Raw genomic sequence first — 17,470 nt, forward strand, 5'->3', positions numbered from 1 at the left:
GATAGTCACACACACACAGAGAGAGAGAGAGAGAGAGAGAGAGAGAGAGAGAGAGAGAGAGGAGAGAGGCAGAGGGAGAAGCAGGCTCCATGCACCGGGAGCCCAACGTGGGATTCGATCCCGGGTCTCCAGGATCGCGCCCTGGGCCAAAGGCAGGCGCCAAACCGCTGCGCCACCCAGGGATCCCCAGTTTCTTGTTTCTAAACATGAATGACTTAATCCTGTCATCCTTCTACCTATCATCTACCACTCCTGCTTCTCACAATGAACTGCCGTGCCTCTGTTCATACCCCCTCCCTCTGCCACTGTCTTTTCATTTTTAGTCCATGATTTTCCATTCTGTTTCACCAAGAAGAGAGACCAGTTTGTGAAAGCAAACCACCTCCTGCCCCAGAACCTAAAAATAATCTGCAACCAAGATCATCCTTATCTGTTTTTCTATATCATTTATTCTCTTTAAGTCACTCATTTATCCATTTATCTGACATTAGTGCTTCTATATGCCAGACACTGTGCTAGGTGCTGCAAATGGAATGGTGAATTAGATGCAATCCCTGCTCATAGGTAAGGAAAGAAGCCCTGCCTCCTCTCCAAGGTCATGGCTTTGCCTGTGCTCTTGCTGGTATCCCCTCAGGCCTCCTGTGGGACGGACCCAGCCCTATCAACAGTGAGTCTGGCTCGTGTATCTGCAAGTAATTCCTCCCACTCTGCTCGCTCTTTCCATCAGGATTTTAAAGCTTCAGGTTTCTCCTGTCTTACGCAGGAAACAAAATAAAATAAAATATTCTGACTTTTTTTTCTCCCTTTCATTACTGTACACTCCCCACTTACCCCTCTCTCTCCCAAACAAATTTGTTAAAAGTTGTCTACTCTTACTCTCTGCCCGGTTTCCTGCTTCCCGCCCCTTCCAATCCATTCATTCACAACTTCATAAAATCTAACGTAGTCCCTCTAACACTTTATGGGAATTGCACTCACAAGGGCTGCCAATGCCTGTTTTGGATGGTTTTTCAGTTATCTTTACCTCTTTCTATTGACCTCTATGGAAAGTCTCCTCCTTTGTTTTTTGTGACTCTACTTTCTCCTGGCTTTCTTTCTCCCCCCTCTGGTAATTCCTTTTATTTATTTTTTATTTTATTTATTCCTTTCATTTGTCTATTTTATGGGCTCTTCATCTCATTATCCCCAGAATTCTAGCTCCTCCAGGGTTTCTTTTCTATTCCACAAAACTTCCCCCAATAACCATGTCTACCCCAGAGTCCCCAGCAAACCATCTGCATAGTGACTGCTCCAAATCTGTATCTCCAGTCCAGGTGTTTCTTATAAGCCCTAAATCTGTATTTTAAACTGTACCTTTGTATTTTCTAGACACTTCAAATGCAACATGGGCAAAGCTGAACTTAATATGCTCACTGCCCTGAAATGTGTTCCTCCACCAATGTCCTCATTCAGGCAAATTACACTATCCAATTAATAATAATAGTACCTAGTGTTTATTGTTTCCATGTTCCAGGCACCATGCATGATGCTTTATATGGATTTTAGCACTAAATCCTAATAATTACCTTGAAAGATAGGTCCATTGTTAGCATCCCTTTTATAGACATGCAAAATGAGTCAAATTAACTGGCTCACATCACATAGTGGCCAACCCTGGTTCTGCTGTGAGGCATTAACACTCTAGAATGCAGAATCTCAATCATCACACCACTTTCTCAATGGCTCAAGTAACTTATCTTTGATTTCCTTCTCTCCCCCTTTCTGTACATCTACTCATACCAAGTCTATTGATTAGATCCCAAATGTATCTCTTTCTAGTCTTACTGCCATTGACTTCATCATGTGAAGCTTTTGCAGAATCATCCAGATTATTTTTTCCCTATTGTTGCAGTCCTCTCCTAACAAATGCCCTTACTTTGGTCCAGTCCTTTGCCTACATGAAGACAGCGATCTTCCTCAAGCACAGATCTGATTAAAATATGCCTCACCTTGCAATCTTCCAGGGACTTTACATAGCCCCTAGAATACTGTACAAATCCCTCAGTATCCTAGCTAAAGACTTTGCTTCCTGATCCCTGCCTGTCTCATCAGTCTCAGCTTTTGTTTTCTAGTCTTAATGGGCTATGTGCACTTCTCGGACAGATGGTTCTCCTTTCTGGGCCCCTGGCCTTTCCCTGTATAGTTTCCACTGCATAAACCATCTTCATTCCCTTCTTTACCTACAAAATTTCTATTAATTTGCAAGGTGAAGCTTAGGAATTCCCTTCCAGAAAGCCTTTTTGATGCCCATCTGTCGCCAAGCCATCTAGGTCAGTAGAACTAAAAGTACACCACTCTGTGCTTTTTCTGATGATAATACTTATTCCTTTACAGTTGTAATTATCTGTTTCCTTTCCTGTGTTTCCTATTAGACTGTCAACTTTTTGTGAGCAGGAGTTCTAACTTGTTCATGTTTGTATCCTAGTACATAACCCAGTGCCTGATACATAGTAGGTTTTCAAAGAAATCACAGATGAGTAGGGGCAAATCTGTCCTTACCTCCACGATTTTCCCATTTCCTATAATAACACATTGAAAGGATTGTAATAATTCAACCAGGATAATACTTCCACTGTGCACAGAGTTGGTTTATACAAAAGTATTGACTTGATTGCTCTTAATTGATTAACAGAGAAATAGCTGGAGATCCATCCTAGCACTTTATAATCTCTAGCTAACTATTTCTGTAAATTCACCCTGAATCGGAGCCTATTCCCATCCTTCCTTGTAAAGCAGAAAATCTATCAGTGCACATTTTTTTCTCCTGCCCTCTCCCACCCACATGCGTGATCTTTCAAATGTTTGCCAAGTAGAATCAGTCACAAAGCCGAACTCCCATCAGAGGAAGCATGGGAGGGTGTCCGTCCAGCACGTTGCTGGAGGCTCCAGTTACTTGACTTTACAAATGATCTTTAAAAATTCATGGGATGCTCTGCACTTGCCCGGCCTCTGTTCTCTCTCACTCTCACGGTGGGGTCTCCCTCTGTATGCTAAGAGCTGCTGCCTGCAGAAAATCTGCCAAGTTCTCCCAAGCCATAAATCCTGTTCAAACTCAAACAATGTAGGCACAGAACAGAGAGGCACAGGATGCTTTACCTACTTGCAATTACTCTGTGATTATGCTCAAGCGAGCTATCCTACAGGTACAGGATAAGAGTCACCAGTGCTGTTTATGAAAGGTCACAGTATTTTCTTTTCCAGAATGATTTTATCTATTTTTATTACAATTGAATAGGGCTGTCAGGTGTTTTTGCATTATTCATTCTATTTCGTGTGCACACTTAGCCTTGTTCAATTTTCAGAGTGAATTTAATTTGTGGTTTAAGTTCTTCTCGTGCACCTTGCATGCAGTTCTGAAGAGCTGTGTTCAACCCTAGTGGCAAGGCCAGGACTTCACAGTTTTAGATAAATCCACTTACTCCTTCAACTGAAACTTGTCTCTCCTTGAACCTTCTCTCTCTCCTTGGCTCATTCTTCTTTCTTTATTTTCCCTCCCAACTGGAGGGAAAGCATCAACTAAAACTCTGTCTTTGGCCCTTTGGCTATGTTCCAAGAGGGGAAACTAGGTCTTTTAACTCCAGCAAAGACTCCAGTCCTCTTCCAGCCTCCTAATTATAAAGATTCCTCCAAAACTCAGTTTTTGTCAGCTGTCCTCTTTTCAGATTCAACCCTAATTATACTGTCTTTCCATTATTTTAATGAGCCCCAAAGGCATGTATCTTATCCTGACCACTCATCTTACAATGTAGATTGTTCTAGATCCCAAAGGCTTACAACCTAAATGTTCAAATCCTCTTCTACTGAAGATGTCTGACAGTCCTTTTGGCATTTTTCCCTCCACATTTCTCTCAACAATTCCACCATTTGCAGTCTCCTGAAAAGAACTGCTAGTGTCATGCTTGACGCTTTCATCTTCCTCATTCCTTGCACCCGGTCGTTACTATTATTTATCCGTATGTCCCTAGGCACCATGGCAGGCACCACGGACCACAAACCAAATGGGATATAGTTGCCACCACTGTGGGATGCAAGATCTGGTGGGAGAGATATTTGAGCAAAGTATTAGAGCAAGTGGTGTGCTGTACAGATGGGAGAACAGAATACTGCCCAGGGGAGGGAGAAGCACCAGCCACTGCTGCTGGTGGGCTTTGGTTGTAGGTGACAGGTCCAAGGAGGGGCTGCAGAACCCTGGCAGTAGGGGGAGTGTACCCTGGTGTGGACACAGTATGAAGTGGGGCCAGTTTAGGAAACTGCTTGTGGAACGGTGTGGGTGTGCTTGTGCTGGGGGACAGGGAGAAGGTGGGCTTGAGGGAGTAAGCAGGGAGCAACCCCAGGTGCCCCAGGATGCCATGCTAACGATGTGGTGTTTATACCTGGAAGACATATATGGTTATTGGCAATTCCAGGTGTCTTAGCGGTGTTATCAAATGTGCACTGTATAGGATTCTAGCAGCACTTTGTGGGGTGAACTGGAGGAGGGTGATGAAGGGCTCCAGGAAGCCTGGGTAATAGGTCAGCAAAGCAGGGGTGGGCCTCCCGGTTGACAGCGCAGAGGGCTGAGGAGACACAGGTGCCAAGGAAGGAGCCCTAGGAAGGAGAGGTTGACACCAGAGAACTTTCCGTGCAAAACATTCCTGGTATAATGGCTTAAGGAGAGCTGGGAGCTTTGAAATAGACATTTGTAGCATGTAAAGAAGGAACTGCTTAGAGTCCTGCAAAGGGCCACACAGAGGTCACCAGTGGGAACTCCAAGGGTGATGCAGCTGCCGGGTACCGTGTGCCGCCTTCCCTGGCATCACTGGGTGGCAAGCCCAAGAAGCTGGCAGGCCGCAGCTGGTGGTGGTGTGCAGGGTTTCTGGTCTCAGTGATCCATTCCCAGCCTGTGTGTCCTCCAGATTTACTTCCCTTGTCTCCCTAACATGAACCCTTGGCTCACATCTGGCTACTCTCATCACTATTCCTCAGACAGAACATGCATTCTTAAATTCTGGGCTTTTTTCTCCTATTGATGATACATCACATCCTCCCCTTCTCCCTCCTTTATCTGGGACGAACTCTCTTCTCTCCTTCTCTTTAACAAGCCCCCATAAAACCTCTAGATCCCTTTCATCTTACCAGCTCCAGGAAACTTCCTTGAACCTTTACCAATCTCAACTTTATTTGATTTTCTCTTGCCCTTATGGTTGAAACTGTAAACTCTGGAGCAGATGAGTGTGGGTTCAAATCCTGACTTTGCCACAACTATTTATGTGACCCAGACCACAACACTTAGCAGCCCCCAAAGCCTTCAAATCCTCTTCTATAATTAGTTACTACTTCTCAGAACTGTTGTGAGAATATAATGAGTCAGTTCACATAAAACAGCACAGAATACACAGTAAGTCAGTGACACTTAGTTTCTATGTGTGTGAGTTTTGTATTGCACTTGTATTTCTCTCTGGGCACAAGGTAGGAGCTCAGGAAGTATTTGCTAATTTGATCTTTTTTTAAAACTTTTTTTTTAAGGGGGATTGGTCAAAGGGAGAAGGAAAGAGAATCTTAAGTAGGCTCTATGCCCAGCAAGGAGCCTGATGAGGGGCTCTATCTCACAACACTGAGATCATGATCTGCACTAAAATCGAGTCAGTCCCTTAAACAACTGAGCCTCCCAGGTGCTCCTAATTTGATATGCTGTTAGATGAACTTGGAAGATCTATCTCTATTATAACCTTTAAACTTAGTCTTCTTCAGGAAATAATGACCAGTCTATATTTCTGCTATTTCATGAGTAAGGAGGGAATAAGTGCCTTTTAAATATAGCATATAGTTTAAATATATTAAATAAGAATTACTGAATACTTTTTATGAACTAGGCATTTCCTCACAGCAATCTTATTATTATTTTTTTTATTCATTTATGATAGTCACAGAGAGAGAGAGAGAGGCAGAGACACAGGCTGAGGAAGAAGCAGGCTCCATGCACCGGGAGCCTGATGTGGGATTCGATCCCGGGTCTCCAGGATCGCGCCCTGGGCCAAAGGCAGGCGCCAAACCGTTGCGCCACCCAGGGATCCCTCCTCACAGCAATCTTATGAGTCGGTCTCATTAGTATCCTATTTTGCGTATGAACAAACTGAAGTATGAAGAAGTAAAATAACTTATCCAAAGTAAAAGCGCTAGGATGTATATTTTTCTGATTCAAGAGCTAATGCTTACCTGCCTTCTAATACATGTCTAATGTATGGCACCTCTTGACCCAATTGCAGCCTGAGTTGGAAACTTGAGATTCACAGATAGGTATAGAAGTGTCAAGAGTAGGGAGGGCTTTACAGGTGGGAAAAAAATTACATGAGCAAGGTTGCAATATATAAATGAGCCTGATATGCATGGGAGAACCTGGGAGAACCTTGGTTTACATAAATGACAACTTCTGCTGGTTGAAGGTGTTCTTGTTTCTCATGTTGGCCGGGTGAACGCCCACTTATCATTCTAGAGTAGAAATGACTCTTACTCTATTAGGGGCTTGCTTTCTATCTTTAAGTGCAGCATTTGCCCTTTTCTGTTGCCTCTTCCACACACTGTACAGCCCAACTTTCATTTCCAATTTTTTTAACAGATTTTATTTGAGAAGGAGCATGTGCATGAATGGGAGGAGGAGCAGAGGGAGAGGGAGAAGCAGACTCCCCACTGAGCATGGAGACCATGGGGTTCAATCCCAGGACTCCAAGATCATGACCTGAGCCAAAAGCAGACGCTTTACCAACTGAGCCACTCAGGTGGCCCTCCAATTGTTTTCAATGGCAATCTTTCACATTTCACTGAAAGTTCCTTAAGATAGTGACTATTGTTGGTTTTTCAGAGCAATGCCTGACTTGAAATTGGCACTCAATAAATGTTTATTGAATTAAAGAAATAATGGATAAACAAAGCCAAAATAATGATGAGAGGGTCAGATGTTAGAGTTTTAAAAGCTAGTCAGAGGATATTGAGGATATTCTTTTTGAAAGAAGATGATGTGTACAAATTGTTTTAGGAAAATGAGTCACATAGGGGCACTCAGATTTATTCTCATTTTTATACCTCTGCTCACGTTGTTTCTCCTTCCCTGGGTTGCTATCACACTGCCTCTCTGCCCATCCTGTCCAGTGAGCTCTCTCATTACAGAAGGTATTTTAAGGCTTATTGGAAAGCCAACAGAATTTTGTATAAAAAGCAAATTATGATTTGAGTCTGCCATATTTCTAAGTTAGCATGTCCTGTCTGGGAGGGGGAAATCTCCATAAAAGTAAGTCTTTTCTACTCACATAGTCACCATCATACTGGGTAGCTGCTAGTTTGGAGTAGAAAGGGGATTTAAGAGGGATGCCTGGCTGGCTCAGTCAGTGGTGCATGTGACTCTTGATCTGCGGGTTGTGGGTTAGAGCCCCATATTGGGTATAGAGATTACTTAAAATAAATTTTTTTAAAAAAAATAAGCTTAAAAGGGGATTCAATAAAAGATAAGAAAATTTTAGTTGAAATCAGAGAAGGATACGTCATAAATCAGCAACAATTTTTCATGGAGCAAAATAGTGTTGGAACTGATTGAGCCCCTAAGTAAGTAAGCATGCATATACTCTTATACTTTCATTTATTACATATGTAAAATTATACATCACACACACACTCACACACACAGAGAAGTGTGCTGATAATTACTTAACAATTGGCTCTCCACAGAAAAAGAGGGAGGCACTGAATTATCATATTTCCTGATTTCTAGTCTACAAAACTCTACCCACAGCCAATTTTGAGCAACTAGTGTGACACCACTGAACACAGAGTCAGGAAGAGATGCTAACAACCTGCTCTTCCAAAGCCTATGCTTTTGGGCCACAACACACAACTGTAAGTATACATACTTTGGAACCCCCACTATATGCACTAGACACTGCATTGAGGTCACTGAGGATATAAAGTCCAACTCTTAAGGATATTAGCATCAGTGGGAAGATGGACAGATTAACAACTGTGAAACTTAAGAATTACTAAACTAGCAATATATGCAAGGTATTATGGGAACATAGGTAGAGCACCTCACATACGTAGTCATAGCTAAGGGTTTAGTTATATAAGTCTGACTGGGAAATTCTGGGAAGCCTTGATGGGGTGCTTGGGGCCATCATTTGATCTGAGACTGGGAAGATAATTGGGAGTTTGCCAGATGAAGGGCATTCTAGCCAAAAGAACATAAAAAGTTCAGAGAACTACAAATAATTTGGTATCACTGTGGCATACCAAGAGAATAAACAGAGCACACAGGAAGGAGCTTGGATCTTATTTGTTAAAGCTAAGACGCTGAAATTGTAGGCCTCGGGGAACTATACACATCACTTGGATAACATATCTCTGTTAGAGCGGTCCCCTGGTGAGCAGTATACAGAATGACTTTGGGGAGACTAGAACTGGAACCCAAGCAGCTGCTGAGGTGTGTGCTGAATGACAGCAGGGAGAAGTGGTGAACAAGGACAATAGTGGTGGGAGTGGGGCACAGCAAATAGGAAAGTCATGAGCTAGAATTACTCAGACTTGGGAATATAGAGTAGAAGACACCTTAGAAGGGCTCCCAGATTTCTGGATTAGGACTATCGGATAAGAAAGAGGAAAGTTGGGGTTTATGAGGAAAAATAATGGGTTTAGTTTTAGACATATTGGATTTGATGCACTTTCATAATGTCCTAAAAGCAATGAAATGTCTGCTAGAGCTACATGCTAAAGACTCATAAGTGGGTGTGGATGAAAGCAGGTAGAATGACAAAGGATGAGGCTACAGAAGCAAGAGTGGAGTCAGATGAAGCAGGTCCAGACTTCCTTCACTGGACAACTGTATTTCATCACCCCACAGTAAGAATACAAGACTGTTCCATCCCTGAACCTGCCCAATCATCTCCTGGCCTCTCCTCTGTGGAGCTCTGCTTCTTGCTTCTCTCCTTGTCTTTGTAGTGCTGCTTTTAGACGTTCTGTGGATCTTTGGAGGCTCAACTCAATACCATGCACTCCATAAAGCCTCCCTCCTCTCTCTCCTATTTCTTCTCCCCTCCTGATGCCATGCCCTCTATCTGGAACACAGTGAACTGCTTAGGCATCTTTGTGCACATTGCCAACAGTGAGTTCCTCTGCAGACAAAGAGTTCATCTCTGTGTGTCCCTGTGACTTCCATCCTTAGAACAGTGCTAGGTGCTTTTTGGATTGTGAGTGGACATTTCATTAAATTGAGGAGGATATTTCTGTACAATTTTAATTAATGTTGACCTCCCTCTAGCTTTGTATTTCCCACCCTTCCTCAACTCATAAGGACAAGGAGAAGGAGCCTAAAGACATAGTGCCAGCCACCACACTTTCCTCTATCTGGAACTTAAGATATCTGCTCACAGTTTGAAGAATTCACGAGAGGTTATGTAAATAAATATAGTTTGTCATTTTCAAGGTTAGCTGATTTTTTTTCAAAGATTTTATTAATTTATTTGAGAGAGAGATTGAGAGAGAGAGCATGAACAGGAGGAGGAGCATGGGAGAGGGAGAAAGCAAACTCTGCACTGAGCAGGGAGCTCAGTGCAGGGCTCGATCCCAGGACTCTGTGATCACGACTTGAGCCAAAAGCAGACACTTAACCAACTAACCCACCCAGGTGCCTTGTTAGCTAATTTTTTTTTTTAAGTTTTATTTATTTGAGAGAGAGCATGAGCAGGGGAAGGGGCAGAAAGAGAGGGAGAGAACCTTGAGCAGACTCCCTGCCAAGAGCAGTGCCCAACGTGGGCCTTCATCCCATGACCCTGAGATCATGACCTGAGCTGAAATCAAGAGTCTGACACTGAATCAACTGAGCCACCCAGGCGTGTCTCAAGGTTATCTGATTTTAAGTGTGTGTGTGTGTGTGTGTGTGTGTGTGTGTGTGGCCAAATTAAGAATGCTATAGGAGTATAGGTTTCTCCTTTTTTGTAAGCATGTAGAAAAAATTTATTTTTCTCTACTGGTGAAATTATGGCTCAAAGCTGCAAATATAAAACTGGGAATAAACAATGCTCTTCTAACCAAGGGACACAAAGCACGTAACTGCAGGGGAATTTCACTAAGTCAGTTGATGGGGTCTGTATAAAGTCTTTCCTTATACAGGATGTGAATGGGAAAATGGAAAGCTATTTTTTGATGATAATAATAAGCTGGCTCCCTTAGATACCCGTGTGCTAAGTGACAAAAATCACATTTTTTCATTCTTAGTGACCTTTATATTGTGAAGGGTATAGCTGAACCTAGACAAATGAAATAAATAAAACTATTAGAAATGAAAAATGGATTAAAGTCCCAGTAAATTTGAGGAACCTCTGATTTAGGCCTGATGCTGGAGGGTTTAGTATCACGAATTTGCCTGGTAAGATGAACGAATGGTTAAGCTCCCCATACAACCTAAGGGATTTATCCTCCCAAACACCACCCTACTGCCGGATAGTTTACTGTTAGGCCTCCTTTCCCTCCTGTTTTAGTGGGTTTGCCTTGTTTCTTCTTTATAAAGCAAATAGCACTGGAGGCAAGAATTGGCAGGAGGGAGGGGGAGAAGAGAAAACATGTATATAAGCCCTTTCTTTATCTCTCTTCTTGATTTTTCAAGAGCCCATTGCACCACTCAATCATGCCTACGGGACTGCCAAAGGGGCCAGAGATCAGTGAGAAGGACAAGCTGGAGGGAAGGGTAGTGAAAAGAACAGGCAAGAGGAGAACAAACATGAATTTTGTCACATGCATCTCATTGTATTTGAACAAAGAGTCTATGAGTAATTGTTATTCATCTTTTATTGATGAGAAAATCAAGCCTAAGAAAAAACTGACTCAATCTTACCCATTTTCTTTTACTTTGCTATTTTCCTTGAGAATATTAATTTCAACATTTTATGTAAAGGCAGGGTATAAATTTTACATACATGTACATATATATATTACTGTAATTATATAAAAAAGACCAAATGAAAACATAAGAAAAAGAATATAAGCAAATGCTAATGAACTGCGGTTTTGGGAGGTAGGTTAAGGGATGCCTTTTTTTCCTTATTCCTAATTTTCTGTGGTTTTCCATAATATGCATGATTGCTTTTATATCATCATCAGCAGTAACAATAGCAACAGCAACAAAAGGCATGGATTGCTTTAAAAAGAAAAGCTTCTTTTGTTTCTTGGGCGAGCAATGTTCCCCTGTTAAGGTAGAAGGCTTGTAAGAAATTTATGGAAACAAAGACTGGTATTTTAAAGGCTTCTTTAGTCAAATAAAACACATAATGAAAAATTTGCCATAAACTCATGGAGCTTGTACTTGGACTTTGTTCCACAGTTCTCCCACCAGACAAAAAGGAACTAATTAGGGAGACTCAGTGCAAAAGAAAATTGGTAGTCTGCTCCATACAATATTCTGCACACCCCTACACCCTATGGAAAGCAAATATTTGCATTGAATGTGTGTATGTGTGGTATAGTCTATTACCAAGATGTTTTTGTGCCTCCAAAATACCAAAGGATCCAATCAATTCCTTTGAAATATACAGTCAATAATAGAGATACGCTCCACATCGGAATAGACTAAACTGACAGGCTTTTTTGGCACTGTGTGGATAGAGCTGAAATGTGACAAATGGGATCATTTAATCTGTATCTCACCAATATCAAAACAACTAATTGTAAAGCAAAAGAGTTAGTCAGATAAATCTTTTGTCTACACAGTTCCAAGCCATTATTTTGAGTAGCTTCTTTCATTCAATTTGCCAAATATTTAGTCAGTTTCCTAAAATATAACTGAATCTCTAAATAATAGGGAAAAAAGATCTGATCTGGATTTTCCACATGGGGGATACAAGTTAAAAATAAACAAAAATGCACATTTGTCCCTTACATATAAATACTCTTTTATTTCCTTTTTAAATGGAGTTCTCTAAGGCTATGCACATTTGACTTTAATAACTTGGTTACAAAGATCTGTCCCAGAGAAAATATTTATTAAAATGTAAATTAAACTTGCCTGAAAGAAAAAAAAATGCCGAGGAGATACTGAAATAAAAGACTCTTGGTTATAGGAGGTGGGGGTTTGAACCTTTTGAAGATTTAAGAAAAGAACAATTTTAGAAGAGAAAAATGCCAAATGAAAGGCACATTGATTTTGGACAAAGCTGGCTCCCCTGCATGGTTCTCACTCTGACTCATCAATCAGTGAACTAGTATCTTCTAGGCTCGGAGCCCTGATGCTGTTCTGTCTTCAGCTGGTGCATCTATGATGCTCACACCTCACCCTTTCTTTCTTTGAAACATGTCTCTGGTTCACACTTTCCTTTAAATTCTCCTGATAGAGAATCTTATTACCTCAGGCCTGAACCACTACCAACAATTTCCAAGGTAGCCTTTCTGCCACCAGTCTCCTGCTCTCCAAATGTGTCTCATCCACATATTGATCATCCCCCCAAAACATTCTGCTCACTGCTGCTTCCTGCTCACCATCCTCATTATTTGTTGCCCCCGCATGAAGTTAAAACTCCTTTCTCTGTCTGATAGTTGGGATCCTTCAAAGTCTCTTCTCTGTCTCTTACACACACACACACTCCTATTAGTCCAATCTTTCTTTGTACTGCTCCCAGTACACGAGTGATACATCACTCGTTTTCATCAGCCAAATCACTCAACACCATAAAAATCCCACCCATGTGCCCTTCTTTGTCTCCTCTTCAAATATAGAACATTCTCATCCCAGCCACGTCCTTTCTGTATGGAGGCTGTCCTCTGGACTTTTACTTTCCAAATCAGCTCCATCCTTTCTGAGCCTTCTCAAATGCCACCTCTTCTATGGAGCCTTCTCTGATTCCTTTAGCCCCACAATTTCCTTTCTCTTCTCTGAATTCCCATCCCACCTGTAATCAAGATTGAATTTTCTGACATATTACTTAATTGCATTTTATTGATTTATATGCCATCGCACGTTTCTCTGCGAGAGCATTACTGGCATTTGTAACAGGGCACTTCTTCCATGTGGAGGACTGTCTTGCAAATTTCAGGACATTTAGTGCCCCCTCTCTCTTGAATGCTATTTGACAGTGATGTTATTGTGATAAACACAAATGCTCTGAATACATTTCCAAATGCCTCAATTACTAAAAAGTATCTTATTTTTTAAAAAATATTTTATTTATTTTTTCTTGAGAGACACAAAGAGAGAGGGGCAGAGACACAGGCAGAGGGAGGAAGCAGGCTCCCCACAAGGAGCCCCATGTGGGACTTGATCCAGCATCCTGGGATCATGCCCTGGGCCAAAGGCAGACTCTCAACCACTGAGCCACCCAGGCATCCCTAAAAAGTTCCTTAGAGAAGTTCCTCTATCATATACACATCTGTTCAACAACTAGTGTGCTTAAATGGTGAATTCACATAGTATTTTAAGGAACAAATATGTATTTTTTCTTACAGTTGCCAACACACTATAATACTAGGAAGAAGGCTAATTAACAGTCAGGTTTTAATTGCCACTCCATTTCATGAGATGTTTCATTGAACCCTCATAGCAACCCCGGATGCTGTTACTTACCTTCCTTTTCTAGATTAGGAAACTGAGACTCAGAGTTCTGTTCATTAAAGGTCATCCTGTTTGATTAGAACCCTAGCATTTAAGCCCAGGACTGTTTGAAACCAAATCTCTGGCTTTTTCTTCTACTACCGGCCTCTATAAAGAGGTTGTAACAGCTTTAAAATAGGAGTGTGAACATGTAACATAATTAGCAATTTAAAGCACATTATTACTGCTGATAGGTACTAATGACTACAATTGAGAAGGACGCTAGACCAATTTTTTTTTAGAATTTATAACAAGAATATAAATTGGAGTCTAATGAACAAATTTACTCACTGACCTTCTTTGCTGCAGACATTAACCCATGGTTGATCTCTAATTGAGATGTACATATTCTTTACTTTCTTACTGTGTTTGTTAATGTTTGTCTTGGCAGATGGTCAACAGATCTCTCTAAATTTCCCTTAATCAAGTTTGGGTAATGGATCCAAACATGCCTTGTATTAGGTAACATTGCTAAACCCAAAGCAATAGGGATTGAAGAGCTAGCAATAGTTCTCAGGTCTTCCCTGTCCAGTATCGAGATACTTTTAATAATAAATGTTCTGCAAATCAAATCTCACAGTATCATTTAAAATGGTGTATACTCCCCTTTTAAGTTAGAGTTTCTTATTCATTTCATTTATATCTACAATACCCACACTTATTAGTAAGTAATTTCAGTGCATGCCCATATCTCCAATTAAAATTCTTCATCTATGAGCTAATCTAGAGTTTATGAAGTAATAGCATGTATAATCCACAGGCATACTTTAAAAAGTATGCTCAGTTTCTATCTATGCACACTGGAAGAATTGTATTGCTTGCAGGGGAAAAAAAGAGAGAGAAAGAGCCAGTGTTGTCAGTTTCAAGTATTCTTTTTCAGCTATGAGAATAAATGTTTACTATGTGTTTATTCTGTTTAGCAAAGAAGGAAAAGGAACTGAAAGCTAAGTTCATTAAATAACTTAGAACAATTGTGTAACTATGGCTGAGTATGTACATAACAGTATTTTATTTCTATATTGTCTCATAAACCTTGTCTACTATAACAAAGTTCCACCAGTAAAACCACTATTCAGCTGTAACCACATCCACATTTGGTGATCTGAAAGCATAAAGTCATTTTTAGTTATGCTTATCAGGAGAAACACAGTTAAAAAAAACCTAATCATTCCTTGTAACAAATGAATTGAGCTTGGTGTTAGCCTTTTTATCAGAACATGGCCTGAGCAGGGTGCATTTACAGTTTCTGCGTGCTGGGACACTTTGTAGGTTGTTGGAGGAGAGGGTGATAGAATCGTTCCTCCCTAAAACTAGTAAGTCCAAGACCAGGAGCCCCTCTCAGTTATATACCTCAGTGTGCAGCTGTACAATGGTAGGAGAAGTTTCATTATTGCTTTGACTCATCTTTCTCAAACTATCTTATCAAATCTTTGTCATGTCATAGAATTCTTAAAGATATCTAGCTGCTCCCCACAGAAGCCACAAATGGTACAAAAATTTTGATAACATTTCTCAGAGAGTCACAAACTCTTTAAAAGTGGACTTCTAGAATTTCTGTTTCTATTCCCTTAATATCTTCACAACACCTACACTGATACCAAATGGTGTGCTGTCACATCTTCCCCACTTATTTTTATTTTTTAAGGATTTTATTTATTTATTTATTTATTTATTTATTTATTTATTTATTTATTTGAAAGAGAGAATGAGCAGGGGAGAGGCAGAGGGAGAAACAGACTAGCCACTGACTGGGGATTGATCCCAAGACCCTAAGATCATGACCGAGCTGATGGCAGATGCCCAGGCGCCCTCCCCACCTATTTTTAGATCTTCATTTGTTTTAGAGATGGATTTAATAATGTAAAGCAGAAGCTTACACTGTGAAGCATTTGCATGATTGTATTTTGATTTTGCCATCAGCTGAGTAAGGCAAAGTTGATCCCATCCTGTAAGGAACTCTATCCTACATTTCTTCTGTGGACTTGGTGGCTCACGTTTGCTTACCTGCTTCCTTGAAGATACTGTGCTGTTGAAACATCTATTAGAGGTCTTTGAATTCAAATTCTTGTTCTGATGGGTTGAGTCATTTTTCCATGTCTTAGAATTTTCTTTAGGATCTGAAGGAATGGGATTTAAGAACAGGATCCTAGCTATGAATCCATAGAGGACGGTGGCCAGTATCATTGGCACAACATAAAAGACACCAAAGTCCATTAGGTAAATAGGTGAGTAGTAATTCCTGGAGATCTTGTAGCCACAGGACACCACAATAGCATCTTTGTAAGTGCTAATATTGAGATCCAGCAAGAAGAACCAGAGCATACAGTAAATGGATGTGAAAGCCCAGACAAAGATGATGATCTTTTTGGCTCTGGAAAATGTGCAGAGAAACTGGGCTTTGATGGGGTGACAGATGGCTATGTACCTCTCAATGGTAAAGGCTGTGATTGAACAAGAGGATGCATTAATGCCCAAGTACTGGAGGTAAGTGATGCAGAGGCATCCAACATAGCCGTAGACCCAGGAGCCATAGATACTGTCTGTTATGTTGGGGAGGCCTGCAGCCACCAACACCATGAGATCGGCTACCGCCAGACTCACCAGGTAGCAGTTTGTGGGGGTCCTCATGTGCTTGGTTCTCATGACCACCAGGACTACCATGATGTTGCCCACGATGCCCAAACCACAGATAATGAGCACAAGCAAGATGGTGACCACTTGGTATTCTAGGGCCACCACTGCTCTTGGCTGAAGCTGTGTTTGGTTCAGTTCACTTACGGTCTGGTTTTCCATCTTTACCGACTTGAAGTTCCTCTGAAACACTTCTCAAAACATCCTCTTCCTGGTGGCCTGCTTTTATCTCTGTGGTTCTCTCTCCCTGTGAAGAGTCACAGTCCAAAGTCATTCACAGCGTCACCATTTCAAAGGCAGCCAGTCAGTGACAGGTACCTCTCTGTTCCTCTGCTTTCACCTCCACCTCCCTGATCCTGGGTCTACTGTAACAGGGCTCACCGGCACTTCTGAAAACTCTCTTCATTCCAACTCCCGTGCAGGATGGAGGATCTGTTTCTGACCAGCTTAACAAGAGGCGCCTGTTTCCTCTGGGGGGGTGGGGGGGCGGGGGGACGCCTAAGAGAAACCGAGGAAGCTCCCTATTTTGCAAGAGCTCCCGGAAGGGAAAACGAAGTATCTGCTAGCTGAAAGATACAGGGGAACCTCTCAGATGCTCGGGAAAAGTGCAAAGAAGTAAACGGGACCGGGGACGGGGAAAGCCCGGAGGCTCAATGATGAAGCTTGGTAGCGACGTCGCGTTCGCCTCCTTTGCTCTCGGGAGGGGCGCGGGGGGGTCCCCCGGCTGCAAAACCTCAAGTGGGAGCCGTGGCCGTTCCCGCTGCCCCCTGCCCTCCCTTCCCGAGAGGGGCCAGTTCTTCTCTTACCTTTCGGTCCGCGGCGCTCGCTGCCTTGCGCTCTCCGGGCGGGCGAGGCCGGACTAAGCGCAAGTTTCCAGCCCCGCGGGAGGGAGGTCTGGTCGGCTCGCTCGGCGCCCGCACCGCGGCCCCGCGGAGCCCTCGCGCCGCAGCCCGGCGCCGCCCGAGCGCACAGCCGCAGCCGCAGCGGGAGCGGGAGCGGGAGCGGGAGCCGCAGCCGGAGCGCGAGCGGGAGCAGCAGCCGGGCAGCCGCGGGGCCGTCGGATCCTGGGCGGCCCCTGACGGGCGCCCCCGCTGCGCGCCCCGCACCCCGCGCGCCCAGCCGCCCGCCGGGCCTCCCGCTCCCGCACCTCCTCCCCCGGGAGGATTTCCTCTTCGAGGTGCCGCCGACCCCGGCCTGGCTCTG

The 17,470-nt window shown here is 42.6% G+C and overlaps 1 protein-coding gene across 1 annotated transcript in view; it reads right to left on the bottom strand.

The window, feature by feature from the left end:
• The window catches only part of TRHR (thyrotropin releasing hormone receptor), a 37,987-nt gene extending 20,825 nt beyond the window's left edge, over positions 1 to 17,162 (bottom strand). The window contains exons 1-2 of the mRNA XM_041769608.1: positions 17,074 to 17,162; positions 15,641 to 16,514 (exon numbers count right to left, since the gene is read on the bottom strand). Of these exons, the coding sequence (XP_041625542.1) occupies positions 15,641 to 16,429 (789 nt within the window). The 5' untranslated portion in view covers positions 16,430 to 16,514; positions 17,074 to 17,162. The remainder of the gene's footprint in view (positions 1 to 15,640; positions 16,515 to 17,073) is intronic.
• Between the last annotated feature and the right edge of the window lie 308 nt (positions 17,163 to 17,470).

The sequence above is a fragment of the Vulpes lagopus genome, chromosome 9 (genome assembly GCF_018345385.1).
Source record: "Vulpes lagopus strain Blue_001 chromosome 9, ASM1834538v1, whole genome shotgun sequence".
Taxonomy (NCBI): domain Eukaryota; kingdom Metazoa; phylum Chordata; class Mammalia; order Carnivora; family Canidae; genus Vulpes; species Vulpes lagopus.